The 13,455-nt window shown below is 51.0% G+C and overlaps 1 protein-coding gene across 3 annotated transcripts in view; it reads right to left on the reverse strand.

Annotated features, from left to right (window-relative positions):
* Positions 1-852: 852 nt before the first annotated feature.
* Positions 853-13,455, reverse strand: part of Abtb3 (ankyrin repeat and BTB domain containing 3) — a 37,266-nt gene continuing 24,663 nt past the window's right edge. For all 3 annotated transcript variants that reach the window (XM_048802486.1, XM_048802492.1, XM_015482574.2), the window contains 4 exons: positions 12,249-12,330; positions 7,478-7,546; positions 5,823-5,936; positions 853-2,962 (listed from right to left, as the gene is read on the reverse strand). In XM_048802486.1, coding sequence (XP_048658443.1) covers positions 2,753-2,962; positions 5,823-5,936; positions 7,478-7,546; positions 12,249-12,330 — 475 coding nt within the window. In that variant the 3' untranslated portion in view covers positions 853-2,752. The remainder of the gene's footprint in view (positions 2,963-5,822; positions 5,937-7,477; positions 7,547-12,248; positions 12,331-13,455) is intronic.

Raw genomic sequence — 13,455 nt, forward strand, 5'->3', positions numbered from 1 at the left:
GTCAAATGCCACCGCACGCACTTGATCTTCCTGAAAGGAATGGTTCAAATGCTTGCTCACCCGAGGCTGGGCAGAGGGTGATGCACTGTCAAAAATAAATCGACCTCTGTTCTCCTGGCCTGACTCAGAGTTCCGGCCTGTGGCACTTGGTTGCTTCTTAAAGAAGAAACAGATCTGGGCTGCTTTGCAGGGGTGAGCAGTCGTTCTGGGGGTAGCGGGTGGGGTCAGCTCTGCACCAGCCAGCTCTGCATGGCTCAGTGTCCTTGTATAGCCTGGCTTCTCCCTAGCTTCTGGTGGGCCTTTGTGGCCTAGCCAGGGGACTAGGTAAGACTCAGGTGGGGCCAGGAACCAGACAGAACAGCTGGGGACCAGGATTGACCTCAGGAGGAAGACACTTAAGAATAAAGCTGTTTGTCCCTCCTGTACCCCAGGCCCCCACCCCGTCCAGTGGCATCAGCTTATGCTGTCCTCAGTGGGAGTGTACATGATGTTGAGGTGGCTTATCTTTCTTTGTCCCTCCATCCCCACAAAATGTCATCAAGGTACGGGAGGGACAGGCAGAACAAGCGCCCCACAGTGGGCAATAGTACCACTGCAGTGGCCCAGGTGGCCGGACCCGTAGCCCCTCTGCCTGATGGCAGGAAACCCCAGGCCATTACCCAGAAGCAGACCTTGGGCCCTGGAGCCAATCAGCCCCCTGCCCCCACCAGCAACATGGGCAGCCACCTTCTATCTAGTCTCTCCAGGCCCCTCAATTTTCTGCCGAGTCATATTTTCCAATCTTGGGAGGAAGTTCTCAGGCTTCAACTGTTGGGTAAAAAGCTCACGTGTACCATATAAATGACGCAAGGCTTGGGAAAAATCATTTCTTTTAATGACAGAGAAAGCACACCAAACTAACAGAAGCCCTAGTGGGAGTTGCCAAGGTACAAATCAATGCCTGGGGACCCTGAACTAGCAGCAGACATTCACAGAGGGGTCAGCTGAGGCGGAGGGATGTCCCCACCGCCTCTCTGAAGACAGAGGCAGCAGGTATGCACACACTGTGTATCTGTGACATGGCCTTCTCCTCGGGTAGCTGTTTCCTTCCTCCGAGGATGGAAGGGCTGGGGCAAGTCTGCAGATGACCATGTGGGAGACAGGCCTTAGGAGTGTGTGTGTGTGTCCCAGAGGAGCCAATGCTGTAGACACAGGTGGCCTAAAGCAGACTTGACACTGGTGCTCCGATCAAAGGCTCAGGGAGCAAACAGGACAGATAGACAGCAGCTCCATTAGAATCTAGGTTCTGGCACAACTTCCCAAGGGCATGCTAGGAAATAGTTTTATTGATAAAACTTTGCCATCCCAAAGGGTGAAAGTCTTCTCTTAGTTTTAAGTGCTTGTACCTAGGTTTTTCAACCAAAGAATGAGAAAAAAGGCCGCAACTCAAAAATTATTTGGAATATTGTGGCACTTCACCAATCTCTTTTGCATATATATATATATATATATATATATTCGTATATATATAATATATGGCAGAGCAAACGGAACCCTTCTATATAAACTTTCATTATAGATAACCCTATACTGTACACTCTCAGAATACAGAAAGTATCCACTCTATCATACATGTTTGGTCTTTAAAAATAATCTAACATAGTCATACTCTCTGGCTATAACAAACTATTAACATCTTCTGAGAATACAGAGAAAGCTCTGGGATTAATAAATTCTCTGACGTGCTCCCCCCACCCCCCCCCATCCAGCATCATCTAAGAACACATTTCTGCAAAAGCACCCCAGAATCATTCATAATCAGGAGAAGAAATGGATATGTTAGTCTCACCAAGTGGACTTTTAGCAAGAAGTGGTGGAACACTTTGACCTTGCCGAAAAAGGGAAGCACAAAACATAACATGGTACAGGTTTGGGTCCATGCAAATGCATGTCTTGTTATGTGGGGGTGTTCTATTCTCACCCCGAAACCACGATTAGCATGCAGGTTGTTTTCAACTATTGGATTAGAGATAATTATTGGCAGTGCACCTCTTTTGTGTAACCATGAGCACTAAGGCAAGATGATCTCACCTTGTGTAGAATATCAGCAATAATTTGTCAGATGCAGTGTGGACCTGCGACTTAACTGCTTTAAGAAAAAAGGAAGACAGTAATCTCGAAACATAGATCCCTAAACACAATTCAGTTAAAAATGAACTGTTAAGCTTTTAGAAACATATTTGAAACGACAAGACTGCCCTGTTTTATTATGAACATTTTAAAAAGTTCCCGCCCCTAAAAATTGGCCAGATGATTTCCTCATTATGGGTAACAGCCTCACCGATTAGCTACCATGATTGACAGCCGCCCAGATGCGGCTATCAAGGTCTTGAACATCTAATACCAGGCTCCTCAGAATTGGTACCATTATTAGGTCCTCCAGGTGTCAGTCAGAACCCCAAAGGCTTTTAGGCCTCAATCCATTCATTTGACAGTGGGTTCCACGGTCCCAGGTTGGAGTTGGCTTGGCGGCCCCATGGTGACCTTCAAGCTCTGGACCCTGCCACGGTTGAATCTGCCCGCCAGGGAACGTCTCTGGGTTTCAACTGGAGCACGTGGGAGCCGAGTTTGCTTATTCAAGAGAAGCTGGCAGTTGGGGCAGCTCCTTGGCTCAGCCAAAAACAGACGCCAGGTGGAATTGGTACGTGTCTGTGGGAAGCCTTTGCAGCAGGAGAATCGGAGAGGACCCGGGAAGCACTTGCTCTGCTGGGGTTCATACGATGGAACCTTTGGAAGACGACAAGTGGATGGACTGAATCCTGATGGCCAACGTCCTCTGTAAGTCCTGGAGCACATCCTGGCCCGTTCCTTCGCCATTTTTGTCATATAGGAGCTGCTTGAATGCTTCATTTTCGATGAGGACCATCATGTTTTTGAGGAAGTAGCCTTCACAGTATGCAGAGAGCTCTGTGACTCCAAGGAACTGTGGGGGGCAGAGAGAAGTGGGGTGGTTACGCCTCGGAGATGCACTGGGCTGTCTGCAGAAGCAGCCCTGACTCTCCACCCTTTGCAGGACCCTTGGAGCTCCTCCCTGAAGGGAGGACTGGGGTGAGTTCCTTCCTCCACTTCAGGGCCTTGTACAAATTAATCACCTTTCTGGCCTCGGTTTTCTGAGCTGCAGAATGAAGGGGTGGGTCACAGAGGCACCACGCTGTCCCTTGCCATCGGACATGGACACACAAGGTAATTCTGTGGTTTCTGAGAGGCCACCACCGAGGCTGGATGAAGTTATCACAAGTGGGCTTCTGATCACACACATGTTCTCACGGATGTGCAGAGTTCTGGAGCCGGGGGAGAGCTCAGGAAGGGTTTCATCATTTCAACATGAACCCTGTTCTTGGAGTCACAGAGGACAAGCCTCATTCTCTAGGAGGGGAAAAACTGAGGCTCAGAGCTGCCTATCTGATTCACTAGTCACAGAGAGCCCCCCACCCCTTGCCACACCTGGTACTTGCTTTTAGGTTAGGGTCACTCAGCACAAGTCAGTATAAATGGAGAGTCATAAGCATAATAGACACATTTCTAACACTTGGTGATATAATTTATTGAATGGTGACTATGCTAGCCACTTGCCTATCTCCACACAATGGATTACTGACAGAACTAGGACTGGAACTCTCATCTCCTAGACCAGAGGTTGGCAAACTACAGGACTCTGGGCCAAATGTGGCCCACTACTTGTTTTTGTCAATAAAGTTTTATTAGAACACAGCTGTACCATTTGTTTACATATTACATATGGCTGCTTTTGCCCAGCAAAGGTGGAATTAAGTGAAAAGCAAGTACGTGGCCTGGAAAGTTGAAACATATTATCTGGCTCGTTATAGAACATGTTTGCGGGTCCTTGTCCTAGATTATGAATTTTTCAAGGTCTTACTAATTTCTTACTATATGATGACGACTACAGTTCCTAGTAAGTAATGGGTGGTCAATAAATAGGAATGAATGAGTCCTCTGGTTTCCAAACCTGTGTTCTTCCCATCATGGTGCACTTGAGCCTGCTCCTTAGCTGAGACTCAGGGAGATGAGCCAGCTTATTCTTTTGTCCCAAGTGGAGAGATACCCTGAAAGGGCCATCAGAAGCTCCTGGGCTTCTTTTTCAAGACTGAACAGTTCAGGATGCCTCGATGGGGCAATAAAGATGGGACGGGTTTCTCGTCTGTCTAAAGTTCTGCAGCTGTATCAGCGGGTTAGATGAAGTATAGGAGCTGCTATAAGTCAATCACCAACTCATGACCAACAAGTCAATCAGAAAATCTTGTGGACATTCGGAGCATGGCTCTTAGCACCTAAATGCCTGCATTTCCTGGGTTTCCAACCAAATGCTGGTTTCTTGCTTCTCTGTGTGTGTGTGAGTGTGTGTTCGCGTGCGTGCGCGCTTGCTATATGTGTGTGTTCCTGGTGATTGAACCCAGGGCCTTGCGCACGCTAGGCAAGCACTCTAACACTGAGCCAAATCTCCATCCCTTTTAATTTTTTCTTTTGAGACAGGCCTTGCTAAGTTGCTGAGGCTGGCCACGAACTTGCAATCCTTCTGCCTCAGCCTCCCGAGTTGCTGGGATTACAGGTGTGTGCCACCACCCTCTGTTTTTCTACCTCTTTTTTATTAAACTAGCCTCAGATTGTAGCACCGAAGCGCACGGGATCATCATGGGGGCTGTGGCCTCCACCTCACAGGGAAGCAGGGGACAGAAAGGGCAGGAGGTTGCTGGTTCTGTCCTGTCCTTCACGCATTCCTCACAGAGGGCAGGTGTTTATTCCCTCTAGGATGTGACCTGGAAGGTGGCGGTGGAGGCTGGTGACAATAAAAGTCAAAGCCTCGGCTGCAGAGATGCCTTCTGACAGAGACCTTTCTTCCACCATAGGAATTCTAAGCCCATATCCCAGTTGGGCTCCCATCGCATCAGGACTCATGTTAAATAATGAGTCATGGGGCAGGGCTAAGGAGCCTGCCAGGGTTAAATTGCTGCCAAGGGGGTGGCTGTGGGAAAGCCACTTGTGGACATCAGATTTGGGGCAATTTGAATGATCATGACCCAAGGAGGAGGGCATAGAACCATTAGGTCAATCAGACTCTCTTCCTGGGCAGACAGAGGATGCTGCCTTTGGATGCTCATTTACAAAGTAGTTAGTTTAAGATAGAAAAAAATTTGCATGTGTCCTGAGAAACCAGAATTTGATATAATCATTAACACTCAGAGTAGGTCTGTATGTCCATGTGTATGAAGAAGCCTGTACTTTCTCATTACCAATAAGCCAATCAGAAAATCTTATTTTGAGGATTGATGATCGTTGGAACCATTTCAAACATTTATCAGGCCAGACAGTAAACAAAAGGTTAAGAACGTGAGTTTTAGAATGAAACTAACCCAGGTTCAAATCTCAGCACTCCACTTGTGCGTAGGTACCCCCAAAAGATTGAAAGCAGGGACTCGAACAGATATTTGTACCCCCATCTTCACAGTAGTATTATTCATGGCAGCCAAAAGGTGGAAGCAACCCACGTGCTTACTGACAGATGAGCAGATGAAATACAAGACACACAGACACACAGACACACACACACACACACATATGGAATGGAATATTACTCAGCCTTAAAAAGGAAGGGTACTCTGACACGTGGTAACACATCGATGATGTTGTGCTGAGTAGAATAAACTAGTCACAAAAGGATGCATTTTATGTATTTCCACTTATGTGAGGTCCTGGGAGAAGTCAAATTCACAGAGACCAGAAGCAGCAGGTGCTTACTAGGGATGGGGCAGGGGAGGGTGGCTCACCTTGGCGTGGTTGTAGATGTCCACGCAGTTGTCGGTGTTGATGCTTTTCGCACAGATGATCTCGCAGTGCCGCTGCAGAGCCTCCAGCTGGAAAAACTTCGCGGCAGACAGAAGCTAAAACCACAGAAGGTCAGAGGTGGGGGGGGTGGGGGGAGAGAAACCGCGAGAAGATACAGAGCCACGAGGACAAGCACCTGCCACAGAAGTGTTGGGAGGGACCGGAAATAAAGCTGTCCCTATAGAAAGGTGACACCAGAGGAACCAGACAGAGTGACAGAGCTCTCCACGGGGAGGATGGAGGAGCAGGGGACAGGGAGCCCCATGCACATCTGGTGTAGCCGGAGGTCAGCCCGGAATGCCTAAGAGATGTCCAGAAATAAGGGTGAGTGGTGTTACTTAAGCAATGGACGTGAACATGGCAGGGTGGGGCGGGGGCTGCGTTTTCATTACAATCCTCTTGCGTGGTCTGAACAGTTTAAATGCACACGCATTTGCCTCCAAAAAAATCCCTAACGGACCGGGCTCAGAGACCATCCTGGTTGGCAAACACAGCCCTGCACTGGAAAGGGGTACCCCCAGCTCTGTGGGGACAGATGCTCCTGGGCTTGGGACCCTTCCACATCCTGCTCTGTGGACCTCTTCAGCTGGATGTGCATCTATGTCCTTTATAGTAAATGTAAAAAATAAAAAAAGCATTTATGATTTTGATCTTGAAGTAATAAAAAAAAAAAGGCTTAAAAAAGAGCCTGTGTCCTCAGCCTGTCACCTGGTCCTGAGATGGGTGAGAAGTATCAGAGGAGGGGTCCAGAGAAACGAGGGAGTCGCTGTGTGTCTGGGAGGAGGGCAGGGAGGCAGGGAGGAAAGAGCAAGAAGAAAAGGACGTGGCAACTGTGCCCAGCGACTGAAAAACAGATGCGTTTAGACTCCTCTAGAAAATCCAGTGGGATAGATACCACACTGCCATTTTACAGGCAAGGAAACCGAGGCTCAGAGAGGTCAAATAACCCATCCAAGGTCACATGGCTCAGGAGTGGCAGCACCTGAATGCAGTCCCAGTCTGGCCCTGTGTCCATAGCTGACCCACCGTGGGGTCTCCTCCTGAACAGGGATCCTGCTGACACCTTTAACCGCCAGGTGCAGGGGTTCAGCCCCCGAGGGGGAGGTCTGGCTCCTTTGCTAAGGATCATGGCAGTGAGTTTTGGCTTCTGGAAACTCCCAGCTTTGACTGGGAAGATTGATTTGGGCTCCACTTCTGGAAAGGAGCAGGGGGCGCTCTCAGCCTTGGACAGAGGGGGCAGGAACAGGGACCCTGGAGGAGGACAGCCGGCAGGGATCAGTGCTCTGCCTTGGCTTCTGCCTCCTGGGAGAGGGACGGCCTGGGATTAAGGAATGTTTACAGTGGATGTGATTCTTTTACAAATGACAAGGGAGAAGACATCGTCCAGGACATGCTGTTGGAGCCCCAGCTGGGCCGGGCCGGTGCTACCCCCGACTTCTTGGTGACAGTTACAACCTGGGTTCACTGAGGACAACTGGAAGGGCCCCCTGGGGGACTAGCAGTTCAAAGCCTTCACCCAGTGTAGTCCTGAGAGGCTGCTGAGCTGCCCCTCACCCCAGGGGAGCCTAGGGGGTCAAGGGCACCGTGGGCTCCTTACCTCCATGATCTCGTTGTTTTTAATGAGAAGTGACTCTGGGCCTCCGTAGTACAGATACTGCATGACCAACTGGAAGGGAGAGAGGACACAGTGAGCCAGCCTCTGTCACACGGCACATCAGTAAGCTGTCCAGGCACGTCCACTCTGGGACGTCCACCCACTGCCTCCCGCGGGAAGGCCCACTTGGAAAGAGTCTTCCGGAGTGGTACACTGAAATCTGTGGCTCCCCGCCCCGGAGCACGTCCACGAGCAGGGCCAAGCTATGCCTAAACTTGGCTCATCTCTGTAAAGTGGGGATGGGACTGCACCCCTCACGGGGTCATGATGAGGACGGAACGAGTTCCCCTGGGTCAGGACCCTTGGGGCCACCATTTAAAGAGGACAGTGCATTCATGGTATGTTGACACCAAATTCACATCTTCATTCATGAATTTTGTATAATGATGACCGTCTCCTTCCACTATCCTTACTATTCCCATCCTCCCTCCCTTTCCCTCCCACCCCTATACCCTATCTAGAGGTGATTTTCACCCACGCTCTCCCTCCCTACCGCACATGCCATAAACACAGAACTTCCCCTGCCTCTTTTGTGTTTGGGAGGTTCTGACACCAGGCTTTTGACACCACCTGCCAATGGCAGAGTTGGTGGCAGCAGGACCTTGTGAAATAACACGGCATGGTTTACCTTCCCTTCTCCCACCCGATGGCTCATAAGCATCCACAAGACCGTGTCATCGAACACAGGGATCTTGGCCTTACTGAGATCAATTTTTCATTCCCTGAGCACCTCTCTTTCATACAGGCCCAAACAACAATCATAAGCAGCATAACAGTAATATCTGACCCCCAACCCTCCATGCTAAATGGAGGGCCTCTTCATTTACAAAGCACTTCTGTATCCTGTTATCTCATTTAGTCAAGGTTGAGCCACAGACTTGAAATGCTCTCCTTAGCGGTTGGAGGTCCTGGGGCTAATGGAATTTAAATTGGGCTGTCCCAGACCACCACCAGCCGCTGGCAGCACACCCTTCTGCAGGGGTGAAACGCACCCTTATTAGGCCGTGGGGCTTATTTATGGACTTGTTTTTCTTGGCAGCAGCCAACCTGCAGGAAGCAAGGAGCAGAATGGTATTCACAGCCTCGCAGAGGCCCAGGCTTCCAGGTGCAGCCTCAGCTGCTGGGATCTTGCCTGTGATGTTAAACAGTCTTGGGGGGCGGGGTTGTGTGGGGGAACCCAAAGCTGGCTCATTTGCTAAAGTTCTACCAGCACGGAGTGAAGCGCACAGGCCCCGGGAGGCCTTCCTCTGCCTATTTCAAGCCACAAATGAGGCTTTTCTTCATTTATGGGGAAGGGGCCTGCACAGGGACGAGTCCCCAGAGCCTGTTAAGTTGTCCTTTCCCATTACAGTAACTTGAGGCTAATGTGGCCAGGAAACCATCCCCAGTGAAAGCAATTACAGGCCTGTGGACTCTGCTCAGGCAGTCTGTTCCCACGCAGGCTCTTATTCAGTGGATCCGCTCGACGAATATTTATTGAGAGTCTACTACGAGCCAATTTCTTATTCCACGAACCTCCCCAATTAGTCCCAGGCTTAATGGTAGCAGTGGCCCTTTCACGAGCACCTGGAGAGCTGGGGAAGCACACATTCTTCTGCCTCCAGCTCAAGCTCCAAACTCTGATGGGCTGTCAGAGTCTCCTGCAGGGCTGGGCGGCTCTAAGGAGGGCCTGGGCCCTCCCAGAGGGGAGGAAGAAAACCCCCCAGAGTGCCAGGAGTCAGGGGCCTCGTGAAAGAGCTCCCTCACAGAGCAGCGGTTCTCAGAGTGGTTCCAGGGTCAGCCCAGCAGCCCAGGGTTCTTGTTAGAAACGTGAATTCTTATGTCTGCAGAATCAGCTGGGGTGGGGGGCGGCCCAGGTGCCTGCATTCATCACGACTTCTGTGTTTTCACGTCTCGTACCTGTCCCCAGGTGATTCAGACACCTGCTGATGTACAAGAGCATGGTGTACCTCAGAGCACTGGTTCTCCACCTGGGCTGCCATGGGGAGATGCTTCATGCTGATGCTGGGCCCCGCCCTGTGGTTTTGACTTAACAGGTCTCAAGAATAGCCGGGCCTTCCCTGGGGATCTTCAGAGGCCCCTGGGAGATCTGCTGGGCCAGCTGAGGCTGAGAAGCAGGCTTCAAGCCTCACACCTGGTTAAAGCTCAGGAAGGGAAACTGTCCTTCTAATCACGATTCCTATTTAGAGAAGATGCTCCCGAACAAGGTTCCTAAGCTTTGCTACCAGACAGACTGGGTTCAGATCCTGGCTCTGTCTGTTGTTATTAGGACTGAGACTTTGGGCACATTTGTGAAGTTCTCTGGGTCTCAGTTTCTTCATCTATAGAAATGCCAGGAATAATATGCCCGAGAACCCATGTGGGCAGAGGCCAGGCCCTCACAGAGCTCCTGAAGTGTGTCTCCATGCCTCTCACCCCAGACCCTAAGGCAAAGCAATGATCTCCCGGCAGCTTCCGAATCTACCAGCTGTCATTCAGGACGGGGCTGCGGCTGCTTTGCTCTCAGAGGTCCTCAGCCTGGGAGAGGGGAAACGGGCCTGCGGATGCCTGGAGTGAGCCCATTCCCAGCCCACCTGAAGGCTGCGGTGTCTTCTCTGATCCCGGACCTCCTCCACGTTAGTGGGAGACACCCCCTATGTCTTGGGCATAGCAGGGAGGTGATAATATTAGTTGCAGCTTAGAAAACCACCCACTTGAAGATTGCCACAGTGTGCCCATTGTGCAAGGTGGATGCTTTCTCACATTGTCTTATTTGATCTCTGCAAGGGATTCAAATCTCTTCCAGAACCCAAGACACAGAGGTGACAATGACTAATATGTCAAGCGACTAGGGAGGCTGAGACAGGAGGACTGCAAATTCAAGGCCAGTCTCAGCAATTTGGTGAAGTCCTCAATAACTTAGTGAGACCCTGTCTCAAAAAAAAAAAAAAAAAAAAGCTGGGGATATAGTTCAGTGGTAAAGCACCCCTGGGTTAAATCCCCTGGTGTTTTTTAAAAAAGAGGTTTAGAGTGTTTTGTTCTTGGTTACTTAGGGAGAGTTCTTTATTTTGAAGTTTCAGTCATCACCAAGGAGTGCATCTCTAATGGTGGAAATTCAGGCACCTCAGCAGCAAGCTTTGGGGCTAGTGGGAGGCATGGTGCCTTCTTAGTGGCCCTCCCCACAGCAGGATCTGGGCCTCAATGGTGGAGGGAGGAGCCGCCATTTGGCTCTCCTTCTTCCCACACTGTGTGGTCTCGATGCATCTTTAGCCTCCCAAACACCATGATACCCAGCTGAACAGACCGATGGTCACTTTTCCTCAAACACACCCCACAGCTTTCCACTTTGAGCCTTGGTTTAGCTGTTCCCTCTCTAGAACACTCTCCCTCTCTCCCCTTAGCCAGATGAGGAAACTGAGGCTCAGAAAGATTGGATGATTTGCTCAAGCTCACACAAGGGGCACTGATTTTAATTTTTTTTTGGTACTGGGATTGAACCTAGGAATGCTTCACTTCTGATCTACATCCCCAGCCTGTTTTATTTTATTATTTTTTTAAATTTTAAGACAGGGTCTTGCTAAGTTGCTGAGGTTGGCCTTGAACTCACAATCCTCCTGCCTCAACATCCTAAATAGCTGGGATTATAGGTGCATGCTACTGTGATGGGGACACAGGTTTTAAACAGGGGCCTCCTGGAGTGTGGCCCTGTCATTCAAGACCCAGGTCAGGACCTCCTCCGCATGACCTTGCTCATGGTCAGTCCTGCCTCCTGCTTTCTGAACGCCCACCAGCCCTTCTAGAAGAGCAGGCTTCCAGGGAGGCCTGAGTCTTCCCCATGGCGGACTCTCTCCAGGGTCATCTTCCTGAATTGAGCTGGAGGAACCAGGTGCCGCTGAGGAGTTCTGTGAACCCCATCCTCAGCCACCCTAGGGGAAGACAGTGTGGGGACCCCGGTCTCCCTGCAGGCCTGGCCTGTGTGGCAGTAAGGAGCCGGCCAGCCTTCAGGTGCCCCAGTGGGACTCGGAGCTCTGGAAATCCGGCTCTGAAGGAGCTGGGGGCGTGGATCCCTCCTGGCTGCAGGACGTCTGCGCGAGAGGCTTAGGAACCAGGCACCAGGAGGGAGGAGAAGGGAAGCGGCTGCCGTGCGCCTCAAAGCCACATACCCAGCCACTGCCCACGGCACCGAGCTTCTTTCCTGCTTATGCTGGGTTCAGACTCAGGTTCAAACGACCCTGGGTTCTAAAAGCCCGCGGGTTCCCCATCATGCTTTGCTCAGCCACCACGCGGGGACATCGTGCCTGCAGTTCTCCTCGCTCTAACCCTCTTTCTTGAGCACTAAACCTTCCTGAGCTCCCCAGCTGTCCCTTGGCCTTTGATCCTTCAGCCCTTAGGACCTCATCTGAGAGGCCTCTCCAACTGTCCTGAGTGGCCACAGCACGCTGGCTCACCCCCATCTCTCACGTACCGTAATCAACTAATTGCTCAGTCACCCCTCTAGACTGTGGGTCTCTGGGAGAGGGTGTCCCTTAGTTCTGTGTCCCCAGCCTCCAGCTCCGTGGGAGAGGCAGGTGCCCGTGGGCTGCTGGAGGGCTAAGTGGGCAGGAGCCCAGAGCGCTGGAAGTGGTCAGCTCTCTGTGGGGGCTTCTCCAACGGCAGACCCCCAGGCTGGGGGAAGAAGGCGACCGTGTGTGCTCTGCGCCACCAGCACAGAGTTCCAGGCCACCTGAGGGCTCACCTGGAAGATGGGGTACTTGACGTAGCCGATCTCGATGCAGGGGCTGTCGTTGGCCGGCTTGCTGGAGAGGAGCGCTTTGAACCTGGCAAGACACAAAGGGAGGTCAAGAGCCACGCACACCCCCGGGGTGCAAGACCTCAGCTCTGCTCAGGACAGAAGTCCTTTACACCTGGCTCTGAAATACAGCAAGGACAGTGCCCGAGACTTTAAAGTTAAACCCTCCCTGGATTCTATCAGCACCGAATTGGAAGCTAAAACTCGGAAGCTAAGAAGTGTCTTGAACTAGTCCATCCTTTCTCGACCTGGTGATTGGAAACGAATGGGTGCCTTTAAAACCCGGTCTTCCTTCAGGACCCATGGCAGGCCCTTCCCGAGGGTGGCCATGGCTCCCCTCTCACCCGGGCCATGATCAGCTTGCCCCCTGCCTGTCCCTCTGCGCCCTCTGTAGGAGCCTGACATATTGCTGACTCCCTCAGGGTCTCCCTACAGGGGACTTTCTGTCCTGGCTTTTCCTAAACCATAAGTTCCTTGAAGGTAGAGACCCTGTCAGCAGAACACACTGCAGCAAAAAACATTAGGAATGGCTGTCCCTCTCTCTCTAAAATTTTAAGTTTGAGATGCTGATGGATTTATAGGATGGTGCCGAGGGCCTGTTTACCTCCCTTGGTGTCCCCCAGGGCTAACACCTTATGTGGCTGTTGGACCTTCGTCAAAACCAAGAAACTGACTTCACTATCGATCCAGCTTCTCTGGTGTCACAAACAAGAGCTACGCGAGGCACAGGTGCTTTTTGTTGTCTGCAAAGGGGACATCGGGGATTTGTGTTTGGTTTTGGGGGCACTGGAGTTGCCAGCGTGCTTTGGGGAGCCCATAGAGTGCTGGTCACATAGCCCTTAGCAAAGTCCCTCAAAGGGGCTTCTGTTTCTGGGTTCGCAGTGTCCTCACCCACCTCAGGTACCATGATTCTAAAGTGTCAACCCAACTCCATCAAATCAGTAGGAGAAAGGGCAGTACAGTTGAGCTAGCAGAGAGGGTGGCAGTTTCTTCTTTTATTACTACATACTATCCTCTGTTAACGCCACAGTTAATGAAAAGGAAGAGTAGAACCTTTGTATTTTGGTGGCTTAAGTCTGTGCCCTGACACTTAAGAAAGGATGGGTCTCTTGCGGCTGCCATGCAAGGGACCTCAGTTGTTCACTGCACAAAG

The sequence above is a fragment of the Marmota marmota genome, unplaced genomic scaffold (genome assembly GCF_001458135.2).
Source record: "Marmota marmota marmota unplaced genomic scaffold, marMar, whole genome shotgun sequence".
In the NCBI taxonomy this organism is placed as follows: Eukaryota; Metazoa; Chordata; class Mammalia; order Rodentia; family Sciuridae; genus Marmota; species Marmota marmota.